The sequence below is a fragment of the Stegodyphus dumicola genome, chromosome 4, assembly GCF_044657685.1.
Source record: "Stegodyphus dumicola isolate Sdum_Otavi_A_Nest chromosome 4, ASM4465768v1".
NCBI classification, from domain to species: domain Eukaryota; kingdom Metazoa; phylum Arthropoda; class Arachnida; order Araneae; family Eresidae; genus Stegodyphus; species Stegodyphus dumicola.
This window is the reverse complement of record NC_140771.1, coordinates 25,114,062-25,126,347: the sequence shown is the minus strand read 5'-3', so window position 1 is coordinate 25,126,347 and position 12,286 is coordinate 25,114,062. Positions and strand designations below refer to the sequence as shown.

At 32.5% G+C, this 12,286-nt stretch overlaps 1 protein-coding gene across 2 annotated transcripts in view; it reads left to right on the top strand.

The window, feature by feature from the left end:
• Nucleotides 1-11,407, top strand: part of LOC118195993 (integrin alpha-PS1-like) — a 227,786-nt gene extending 216,379 nt beyond the window's left edge. For both annotated transcript variants that reach the window (XM_035367351.2, XM_035367371.2), the window contains exons 21-25: nucleotides 908-1,036; nucleotides 1,169-1,288; nucleotides 2,853-2,954; nucleotides 3,075-3,203; nucleotides 6,128-11,407. In XM_035367351.2, coding sequence (XP_035223242.1) covers nucleotides 908-1,036; nucleotides 1,169-1,288; nucleotides 2,853-2,954; nucleotides 3,075-3,203; nucleotides 6,128-6,208 — 561 coding nt within the window. In that variant the 3' untranslated portion in view covers nucleotides 6,209-11,407. The remainder of the gene's footprint in view (nucleotides 1-907; nucleotides 1,037-1,168; nucleotides 1,289-2,852; nucleotides 2,955-3,074; nucleotides 3,204-6,127) is intronic.
• The last annotated feature ends 879 nt before the right edge of the window (nucleotides 11,408-12,286 follow it).

Genomic DNA, 12,286 nt, shown 5'->3' with positions numbered 1-12,286 from the left:
CATGGCTTGCCTTAAGTGACATCTCATCTCCATTCAACGTACCTGGTGTTTTTTGGAGAAGGTCCAAGTACAGATTCTTAGCCTTAGTGCAAATGATAGCTCCGACGCCAAGTCGACCTTTAACTGTTTCTTGTTAATCCACACCAACTACAGCTTCTCAACATCTTCTAGGAGTTTTGGATGGTGCTTGGAGAGAACAGTAATTCCTTTGGGCATATCAAGTTTCTTAATTTCTTCCTTATTCTTCAGAATAGTGTAGATCGTCGATGTCGAACGGTCGTAAGTCTTCGTGAATTCTGTCACTCTTACACCATGCTTTTGTTTATATATGATTTCTTTCTTAATTTCAACACCCATGGCTTCCTTCGTTATCTTTGCAGCTTTATCTGAGATACCAATCTTCTTCGGATGCATTGTGAAATAATTATTTTCACATTAAATGTAAAAAACAATTAACTCACAAATGCGCGAACACATAGATCCAAGAACACCGAGTGATCGGATGATGGGATTCCGTGAGTCAAGCAGGATTGGGAAATGCACCACACATACCAACAGCCTGGTTCATCGCTCATTAGTCGAGTCAGTGCTTGTATTTAGAGATGAATTTTTCTCTCATACTTTTCTCATATATGGAGGTGCTTGTATCTCGAGATTCCACTGTATTTATAATGCAAAATTAATTTCTTTTAAAAAATGACTGGGACCAACTTTAATGTAGAATGTATTAAAACAAGTGGGAGAAAGAAAAAGAAAACTTGTGGAATTGTTTCTTAAGTTAAAATTGCCCACATTATTTATTTGCTTTTCTTACGAAACTAATTGAATGTACAAATGCATATATTAGACATCTTTTCTTTATGTATTGTAATTGTTATGTTTAAAATTGGTACTGTTATTAATCCAGGTAAAGAGAGAAGAAGACCAATTCATCAGAGAATCAGAAGGTGGAGGAAGGGAATCAGAAGTTAGAGTAAAAAGGCAAGCCCCTGAGGAAATCCGGTTGGATCCCAGAACTCTCAACATCGCCACAATGGTATGTATTAAATGTGAGAAATTAAAATATTAGAAAGGAAGAGTTAAGCATTCCCAATGATGTTAATTTGTTTCAATTGAAATTATTTAATTATATTTTTTCCCTGAACTGTATGGAACTTTTATTATTTAGGACTGTGAAGAAGGCACTGCCAAATGCTATTATTTCAAGTGCATCTTCCGAGAACTACAACCAGATAAAAATGCTCTAATAAGCATTCGAGCACGTCTGTGGAGTAAAACTTTTGTTGAGGTTTGAGCTTATGTTGAGTTTTTTTAGTTCCTTAAAATATGTTTTAGATTTGCAGTAATTTACTTCTTAAGCAAAATTCTTGAAAGTTATAAATGAATTTATATTGTGTTATAATTTTGAAAAAAATAAGTTATCAAGATATCTTTTAAATATGATGAGTTAAAATTTTGTAAGCATCTTTTCTATCTAATATTTCAAAATTCATAATATAAAAATTTTCTCTTAAGCACTTAGAGAATAAATGTATTCCAGGAATTCATTTTAGAAATAAATACTACCATCAGGAAAAGGATTAAGATCACTTGAGCTAACTTCTTGGAAAAATTACTTATACTGAATGATATTTTTAATAAGTATTTAAAATATATTAATTTTTTTAAGTTAATAAATTGTAGTAATTTATATTTATGTTGAAGGAATTATGTTGTATTACATATTTCAGGGTTACTGCCTTTTCTCTTTAGGAATCTTTTATATATAAAAATTGCTTAGCATTCTTTAATCTTCAGCTTTTATAAAATACCCTTGACAAAATAAAATTTAATACCTATTTTAATGTTTTGTAGAATTTTATAAGCCTGCCATTGATTTAAAAAAAATGTTTATGTCGCTTTAACTGGAACTGAAACTTCTTGACTTCCTCCCTTCTTCCTCTGAATTGCTGTGACACTTTTGCTTATGCTTTCTTCCTGGTAAGACACTCCTGCAAACATCTCTGCGCTGCTATGCTTTCCTGTCTAAGATGTTTACGTCGTACTTTTAAAACCAGTGTACGTAAAAACTATCATATTTAACTATGATTGGATAAATACTTGTCTACAAAAATGATCTGATGTGAATTGTCATGGAATAAAAATATGTTTCAAAACGACTGCATCTGAAAGTTGTTGGTTTATGCATCCATCTGTCTTTAGACACTTAAAACATATTTTAATGTTTAAAACTGATAAAATGTTTTTGTTAAGAACCATATTTTAAGTTTCAGCAAATATGATTATGTAAAATCTTATATGAAATTTAAAATTCTATGTAGTTTTCAATATTTTATAATTATTAAATCATATTAAATAATCAAGAGCACCAGCTGTCGAGCAGTACACTGGTAATTTGACCTGAGTTCAAGTAACAGAACACTGGTAATTTGACCTGAGTTTAAAATCAGGTGAACAGGCTGTCTGCATAGTTCCCTGTGTATAACATGGATATGAACCGTTTTTCCTGGGAAAATCTTGCCCCGAAATCATGCCTTCCCATATGCATATCTTTATTCCCTATGTCATGCATATCCTCGTGTATTTTGCCATAATCAAATATATCCATATAAAGCTACTAAACAAATTGTTTTTTTAGTAATTCAGATACATATCTCCCCATCCTGTATTGAAAAGGGGGAATTAAATCTGCTTGTATTTCTAAAAATTTGAAAACTTTAAAGGATGATGAAAGTATTTCAGTGTTTTGGAAAAAAATATCAATTAATAAGTTTAATATAAAAATTGCATGACATCATAAATAAATATATTTTTCATTGATTATATATATTGTATTTATCATGATGTTTTAGGATTATGCAACCGTAGACAGAGTGGATGTCGTCTCTCGTGCCAGTATCTATTTAGATCCAGATCTAGATATTCGTCAGAAACTGGAAAATGATGTAGCTTTTGTAAGTTTTCATTTGATCGTTTTACTTTTTATATATATATTGTACATTCAAATTATAAAAATTTGTTTTCTTATGATTGTCATGAATGGATAATTAAAAGAGTCTTTTGAATTATTTCAGGCGGTCACTAAAGCATTACCTGATCTTCCGTTGTATCAGAAGCCTGAAGAAGTTCCTCTTTGGATAATAATTCTTGCTGTCTGCGGTGGCCTGCTTTTGCTCTTTTTGTTAATATTTTGTCTATGGAAGGTATGTTGTTAAGGATATTTAAGACAGATATTTTCCTTTTTTCATTATTCTGAGATATGATGCATTTCATGAACATTATTTTAATATTTATTTTTGCTGCTAAAGAAAAGCATTTTTTATCATTAAAACTAGGCAATTATTTATAATACAGTAAAACCTCGGTTAATGAACTTAATTTGCATCTGAAGGCCTTTTGTAAATTGAAAGAACTTTTCCCATAGGAATTAATATAAAATGGATTAATTCACTCCTGGAACACAGATGATTGCTTATTTAAACTTTGGAGCCGTATTTTATGCACAGTTCAAAACCCAGAACACAATGGAAGTCATTAAATACAAATAAAAAATAAATAAAAAGAAGATTAAACAGATAAAAGAGGTAAACAGAATATTAAAAAGATTAAATAGAAAGAAATTCAATTTAATTTTACTGTATCTGTGCTGAAGAAGATGTTGTTATTTAGATGAAACATCTCCTTTTATAAAAACATCATGTAAAATCCCTTTAAAAAGCTTCTTTTACAATCTTTAGGTGGCATCTTCTTTTATCGTTTTCACCTGCTGTTGGCAAGAGCCGTGAGCACCATACAGGGGATAGTATGACTTTGCTCAGTTCCTTCCCCAAATTTGATGGAGAGCACTCTGGCGTAGACTGGTCTGAAGGTCTCCCACCGCTCTTTCCCGACCATTAATCTTTCGAAAGGACTTTCAGCTTGCTTGCCACATATTTAGAGTGCCCCCATGCTGCACAGACACTGTACATTTTTAAAAATCCATGCCTTCTCTTGGATTCGAACACGGGCCCTTCAATATGACAGTTGCAGTCACTAGCAGCTATTCTGGTTGGGCGGCTTTGTCTTTTCTTTATCTTAAGTACCACTCAATCATGCTCATTGAGCTTATGTTTCACTTCAAATATAACCAGTGCCATTTGTTGTTACATATTGTTTTAAAATCAGACATGGCATTGTCATTGAAAATGTTTACACTGTAGCCGGAGTCATAGTCCTGTAACCACATGCTACCAGGCTTTGTTAATGAGTTTAAACAATATAAATTATTTAAGTAGTTTTTCCAGAAGGCCCTGAATGCTAATTATGTGGCATAGGTTACCTGAGAACACCTTTAAAAATCATATGTTTCTGACCTGAGTGTTCATAACTTGAGACTGTGTTCATCATCCAAGATATTTTTTGCTTAGATAATTTGTGAAGTGAAGTGAGGCATTTATGATCTGATGTTCCTTTGTATGTGCTCTTCTTTTTATTTTTATTAAGGCATTAAGTTTCCGTTTTTTAAATGAAAAGCATTAGTGTAATTAACATTGGAAAGTCAGGTTTTAAATCAGTTCTTTTTGTATTAGCATCTACTGTTGCATTTTCTGCCATACTACTCTGCACAAACACTTAGTGCAGAGAGGGTTTCTAATTGTTAGGAAATGTCAGTAGAAGCTTTTGGATGTTTCTAACGAAATAACTCTTAGAATGTCTGACCTGAATGGTCAATAAGCGAGATGCTACAACCAAATAAATATTGATTCTCAGAGTCTTTTAATAAGTGTATAACCATAGCTTGTCACTAAGAAGCAATCAGTTTAATTTGAAACATTGAATTATATGGGGTAGAGTTTTCATGCCCTTGAGTAAAGGCTGATGTTGTCAGGCATGTTAATGCCAAGCTTGTACTTTGATTTCCACTTGATTAGCCTGTCAAGTCTGAGTAATTCTAGCAGTCTTTTTAGTGATCTAGTGACTGCTTGTTCATTGTGGTTGAGAACTATACTCACAATCTGAATAATGTCATCACTACAAATTAATATATATATAAATGGAATATGATATCTGGAATTCACAAAGTTTTGGAGACTTGAACTGTTTAGTATGTCTCACTTTAGTGTGATTCCATAGTAATGAAGAATAGTTGTGAAAGCACCAAATCCAAACACCAGCTTGGTAAACTCGATAAGCTAATAGGTGGCTTAGACAGGGAATTCTAAAGCATAATATCAGATGAAAATCTGCATAAGTTTTTACAAGTGACTCTTATCTCAGTTCAGAAATGGAAGTCAGTTGTAGGATTATCCACATGGAAATGATTGTTCTAGGTTTTCAGTTTTTCCTTTGTTTTGGACATCTGGAAAGTATTTTATCATCCTACTAATGTCTGATTGTCTTGGAATAGTGCTAGCTATGTCATCAACAGAGGAAGAGGATCTTAAATAGTGATAAATTAACGATTCAGCATTTCCTTGGGCAAATTAACGATTCAGCATTTCCTTGGGCATGTCTGAAATTTTTGCATGCCTGGTGAAAAGTATGGGCATGCTTTATTAAATAGACAGTTGAATTTGAAAGTGATGTCATAATGGCTTAATGTAATTTTTTCTTGGTTTGGATATATCTACACAGTTTTAATCCTTGGCTCTTTAAAATTGGTCTATCAAGAATTATTGAATTGTAGCATACTTCTCATGCTGTAGCTACAGTCTGGAGTTGGCTTTCCCTTGAAATGAAAGTACATCATTTTCACAAAGCAAAATGTCTATTTGTATGAATTGAAGATTTGCAAGTGTATGAGTTTAGCTGGCATGCCCAAAAGACTTAAGTCTCAGTGTGAATTAGCTTCTTTACCAGGAACTGAAATGATAGTTGTACAACAAACCTAATTTTACTATTCATTTATTGTTTACTGTGCTGTAGAATGAAAGCATTGAGGGAGGAGCTTGTTAGAAATTTTGGGGTTGGGCTGTTGCCTTTGGGAGTCTCCTACTTTCTTTTTTAAGTATTTTAATATTAAGTAATTGCTAATTGAACTATGTTGAATAAAAGTGTTATTTTAAAAATATGTGATGGAAGTTTTGTTATTAAAACTCATAATCTTTTTTTTTTTTTTTTTTTTTTTTTTTTTTTAAATCTCCAATAGCTTGGATTTTTCAAAAGAAAAAAGCCAGGATATATGCCTGCAGAGACAAATGAAAAAGAAAAGGAACTGAACAATATATGAAAAATCCACTTTTTTAGGTTCTGTTTGAAAAGAACTATTTGAAAACTGTGATTTATATAGATGTCTCATCTAACTCAAGCCTGAGTTTCACTCTCAACAAACTTGGCATTTACCTTTGTCATGGAGTTGCAGTTACTTTTAAATTTGTCTGTGATTACATTCATGTGGACTTCGTGAAGAGAAAAATATTGCAGTTGGTAAATACTTCATGTATATCACTATGTATAAAGTATAAATATGTGTATAAAGTTTTACTTTGACTGTGCCGTGAAGTCTTGAGGTAAGATATGCAGACTTTTAACTGCTGCCTATGAAGTGTGTAGCATATTAATATGTGAAAATGTCCTCTGATTATGTTTGTATTTAAAGAATTTTTCACTTGCTTTGTTGTATTATGTTTTGTACAGTAATTGTGTTATTTAATGTTGGGAGGTATATTGTTGGCAAGTTGTTAATAGAGGTGTGTTGCATTTTCTGTGTTGATAGAGAAATTTATAGCGTTACATTATATTATGAATAGTTTTTGAAACCACAATTTTGAAAAGAATTTGTTGTTTTCAATCGGAACTCCTGAAATTCACAGCAGTCTTATTTTATTAGGAAAACAAGAGATACACATGCAATTATTACATATTATGTGTATTGTGTGTAAAGAAATGTTTTTCCCCTTCAATTTCTGAGACAGTCTAGGTATGCTGGAATTAATTTTAAAAATTGTCGGTAAATTGTAATTTTATTACATTCATTAATTATGTATGTAATTATATTAGTTATGGAGTTTATATGAAGTGTGTTAAGATTTTCTTAAAAAATTCTCAGTTATGAATTTAATTAGGAGGAATATTTACTGAATGCAAGGTCACCATCAACTATTGTGCCATTTTTTAGTCATAAGTAGATTTGTTTACATTTTAAAAATGCAGATGTCTGTTGAATTGTGTGTTCAAAAACATACTTCTTTGTTTGCTAATTTCTTTCTTGAAGGAAATTGTTAACTGCTTTAAAAATATTCTACCTATTTTTCTAAAGTTTTTTTTTTTTTTTTTTTTTTTTGTGATATAAAACTAAGGAACTACTGAATGTTTTGTCATAATTATTTAAAGTTAAAACTTTTGTCCTATTTCATGTTTCTGAGTGGCCATAGAAAGTAGGCCAAACAACAAAAAGGCTCACTTCCTACTTCAATCACAAACTGTAAAACTGCAATTTTGCTATTTGTTTATTTTTAATTGCTCTCATAATTATTTTGGTCCATGATGATTTGTAAATATTTATTCGTATAGATCTGTAAATCTTTTATTTATATACAGTATATTTATTGTTCTGCATTACTTATTATATTTAGCTTTTTTATTGATTTCTGAAGAAGGAATTAAGTTTTTATTTTATTTTGAAACATAAAGTATGATAAACTGTTGATATAGTGAGTACCTTTCAAATGATGCACAAAAATACTTCTTTAAAATGCAAAAATATTAATGTTATTATTAATATGAATTATTAATGTGAATAGCAATGCCAAAATCTAAATATTCAGATGAGTGTTAATTCTTAAGTCACTGTACCAATTAATGTTTATTTGTAAAAAACTTTTAACAGATGTTATGTGGAGTCCAAATTATTACATTTTTAATAGTTACTATATATTCCTTAGTTTTTAGATGTTTATTTGTTTAAAAACATTAAAAAATGTATATGTATATATACAATGTGTAACAAAACTAAAGGTCACAATTTTAAGGGGGTGTGACATTAAAACTTTACATCAAATTCTCAAATGAGTGACATCCAGTTGCAATACAGATGTCACATCAGCGATGGAGTGAATCATTCATATGTTGGAAGATTCCTGGCATTTCACAAATACTTGTAGCTGCAACCCTAATTTGGGTGACAAGGCCCTCTAATGATTACATCTCTCGTAGATGATGCTTTTTCGCTGCCCCCACACCTGGAAAAAGAATTTCCAGGCAGGACATATCAGAAGATCTGGGAGGCCAAGAGAGGGGCCCACCGTGGCCAATCCGTCTGTTTGAAAAGGCAAAGTCCAGTTAGTTTCATACAATCTGAAGAAATGTGCTGGTGCTCCATTGTGCTGGAACCACATAATTTTTCAAACATACACTGGCACATTTTGTAGTAAATGAGGCAGCATTGCTAAAGGAAAGTAAGGTAGTTCTATCTGTGTAGGCAGTGTAGTAAAATGTACAGGCCAGTTAAGTGATTGCAGATAATTCCTGCACACACATTCATGGAGAATCTTTGCTGATTGCATTGCATGTATTAAAGATGCTGTCAAATGTGAACATAGCTTCATCTATAAACAGGGTAAATGCTGCAGAACTGTTGATGCAGTATTTTGTGTTTCAGGAAACAATTTGCAGATGTTATACCTGGTGTAAAATCCATTTCATTCCAGGCCTGGACACACTGGAGATGGTACTGGTGTAATCCTTTTTGCACATACCACATGTATTTACAGTATATTTATATACCATACCGAGCTTGCATGCTTTGTTCGTGCTGGTCATCCACTGCCTTAAGGATTGTCTATATTTGATTTATCATTCTCAAGCTCCTTGGTTTACATGTGTCATGTCTTGGCTGTGAAATGAGCCAGGTTGCAAGAGTTGTCTGTGCAAGCATGTTCTCAGAAGGGGCTGTGCCGTGTTTGGTAATTGCTGCTTTTTTTTAAAGTCTTGCCACTTCTGTGACATTGCCAATTGTAGCCCCATACATGTGGTGCATCTGAGCCGCCTTTGCATTCAAATATTCGTGCACCTCTTGTGATGAATAGCAGCTGAATGATGGATTCTGCAAGTGGCGACATTTTATCCACTCCAGAAAAAGCACCGTTTTGCAGCTTTCTATTTGTTTTAAAAAGTTCCATCACTCCTTACAGTTTTGATTATTAGTTTTGTCACACCGTGTATAATAAATAGGTGTGTATGTTTTTCTGAAAGACTGAAGTCTGATATTCACATAGTCGCTTGGTGTATGTTGGAAATATTTGCTAAATATCCTTATATCTGAGATACACTGGCAATTGTCGACATTCATCATGCATTGATGGTGAATGTCAAATTAAAATATTTTTTTTATAATCATACTTTATTACTGAAACATATTATGATATATTTTTAAATAGAAAAAAGCTTAAATAACAGTACCTGTAATCAGGAGCGTAGCTAGAGGGGGGGGCAAGGGGGGCATCTGTCCCTGCGCACAGAATCCAACGGGTGCCAAACTGATGTTACGACATTTTAGAATTAAATGTTTTACATCCTTGGCAAGAAGTAGGGGGCGCGAAATCTTCAGTTGTCCCTGGGCGCTGAAAACCCTAGCTACGACTCTGCCTGTAATTAAACTGTTGTGCACAAGTAAACAAACAGTGCATTACTTAATTGTGCGACTGAGGTTATACAATCTTATTTATTGCAACAACTTAAAACTGTTATGACACTTTGAATTGCCCAGGAATTCCTTGCTTTTACGACTGCATTTAGTTGTAGAACACTTCCATCTTCTCGGGGTCTTGTTTTGACCTCCACCAGAGCATATCTGTGCTTGTCATATACTGTGGTGATAGTCTGAATGTGTATAAGAATATAAGCAAATATTCGGTCTTTCACGACGTATTTGGTATGTATTGACATTCACCGGAGAATGTCAACATTTCAGTCCTTCACAGTAACATATATATAGCTTAGCTTTCAGTTAAATGGTTGATTGAATTTAAAAGTCATGTTTCTCTAAGTGATTTCTATTTATGTATTATAAATAATCTGCTTGTATTTAGTGTTGCTGAGCTGTCTATAAATTGCCAAGGCTTTAACACAGTCTTGTTTGAAATTGTCATTGCAGAAGATATTTTCTGTGAATATTTGATTGTTGTAAAAGGACTATATGTCTTCGATGAACACAGCACTGGTTTAAAATATTGTAAAGAACTGATTTAGTATGATTAGATGGCAAAATAGAGATTATTTTATAAAGTGAATTATTAGAAGAATAAGCATTGGTTCAGATTTCTTATACCTTATATGAATAGAATTTATTATAAAACTGTGGTTGAATATTTAGCACTTGTTTAAGCTGATCACTGTTGAAGGAAAATTGATGAAAAGCAGCATTTAATTATTTGAATTTTAATAAATAATGCATAGTTGCTAATTTAAAAGAAAGGGTTGTAAAATATTTAATTATTACAAAGTTTTAACTTATCATGAAATATATTTGAGAAAGACTTGTTTAAAAAAGTATGTTATTTAAGTGAGATAGCTTATCTGTTTTTGGAAATCGTAGTAAAAACTTGGGTTAAGATTAAGAAAGTGTCAGAGAATATAAAGGGAATAAAAGTTCCCCCAAAAAGTACATTATTCCTTATTTCTTTAATAAAAATCTGAAGCATAACTGTGTGGTTATAACAATGTTGATGATTAAAATTAATTAAGATCTGAAGTTGAAATGAAAAAGTCATTAATGGATAACTATCCATTTAAAATGGAGCTTTCAGCTTTATTTGTATTCAGTTTCTTTTCCATGTATGAATAGCTGGATAGTTTTAAATTAGTAATGGCTGTGTATTATTGATGCCATATTCACTTAGTAAATATTAACTTAAAAATAGTAAATATTTACTTTAAAAGACTGTAGAAAGCATTAAACGGGACGTTTAAAAAAGTATGTTATTTAAGTGAGATAGCTTATCTGTTTTTGGAAATCGTAGTAAAAACTTGGGTTAAGATTAAGAAAGTGTCAGAGAATATAACAAGTAAGTGTGAAAATAAGAAATTACTTCCCTCTCTCCCCCATGTCATAGCTTTGTGTACAGTTTTTTTTTTTAGTAAACGTCTCCTGCACAGATGTATGTATGGGGCCACACACATACAGAGCTTCATCTTTTAATAATTTATTGATATTGTTATATACCCAGTGATTTGTACATATTTTTAATGTGTGTGTCTTCAGCATTTCCCCCTTTGTAGATAAGTATTAAATGTAGCTTTTATGTTTGTACAGGTTTCATGAAGAATTTTATCATATCAAAATATAAATTTATAACTGAAGATTTGTGAATTAAAAGTTTGATATTTTAATGTCGGTTGTGCTTGATTTAGAAATTTCCAGTGTTTTATGTGTATCAAATGATACAAATTTGAAAAACTTCAAAAAGGAATAAATTTGTAAATAAAGATACAGTTTTTGTCTTAATGCTGTGCAATATTTCTAGTAGATTTTATGTAATATTCCCAAGAGGAATTTATGAAGAAAATTATATCTAGAATCAGAAAACTTTTGCTAATCCAAATGGAATAAGATCGTCTTTCATTGTCTTTTAAAGAGGGGATGAGCGAAAACCGGCCGCGGGCCGAATGCAGCCCTCCTCATTGCTTAATCCGGCATATTATGAAATCCTGTGCAACGATACTTTCATCCCTCTCCTACACAATTTTTATGCAAATTACCAAAATCAACAACACGAGTGCTTATCTTTTATCATAATGTATATGTGGCAGATATACACGTGACTATACAAACAATCAATCTGAATTGAGAACACTAGATATGATTCATCCATCTAAGTATAAACTCTTATATCTCATCATTTTTAGTAGATTTAATATGGAAATTAACAGTGTCACATGAATATCGTTGAAACAAAAAGACTGAAGGAAAAAAGGAAGCTTAGAGTAAAAACTTATCCCCCCTAAATTTAAATTTGCAGGTGAAATGGTATAAGTTGATCATTTGATGACCAAAAAGAATAGAGCCACCGCCCAACCGGGATAACGGTTCGTAACTCTTGACTGCTGTACCGAAGTGCCCAGGTTCGAACCCGGGAGAAGGCATGGGTGTTTGGAAATTTATAGTATCTGTGCAACATGGGGACACTATAAATTTGCAGTGATCCGAGAGACTGGTGGTAGTGGACGAGGAGTGAGGGACCCTCTTGCCTTCAAAATTGGGGGCGGAACTGAGCCTTGTCACCTGTATGGTGCTCAAGACTGCGCTAAAGACAGGCGCAATCATGCAGTCCTTCCCGCTCGTGGGCTTGTTCTGATCTTACTGTCAGAC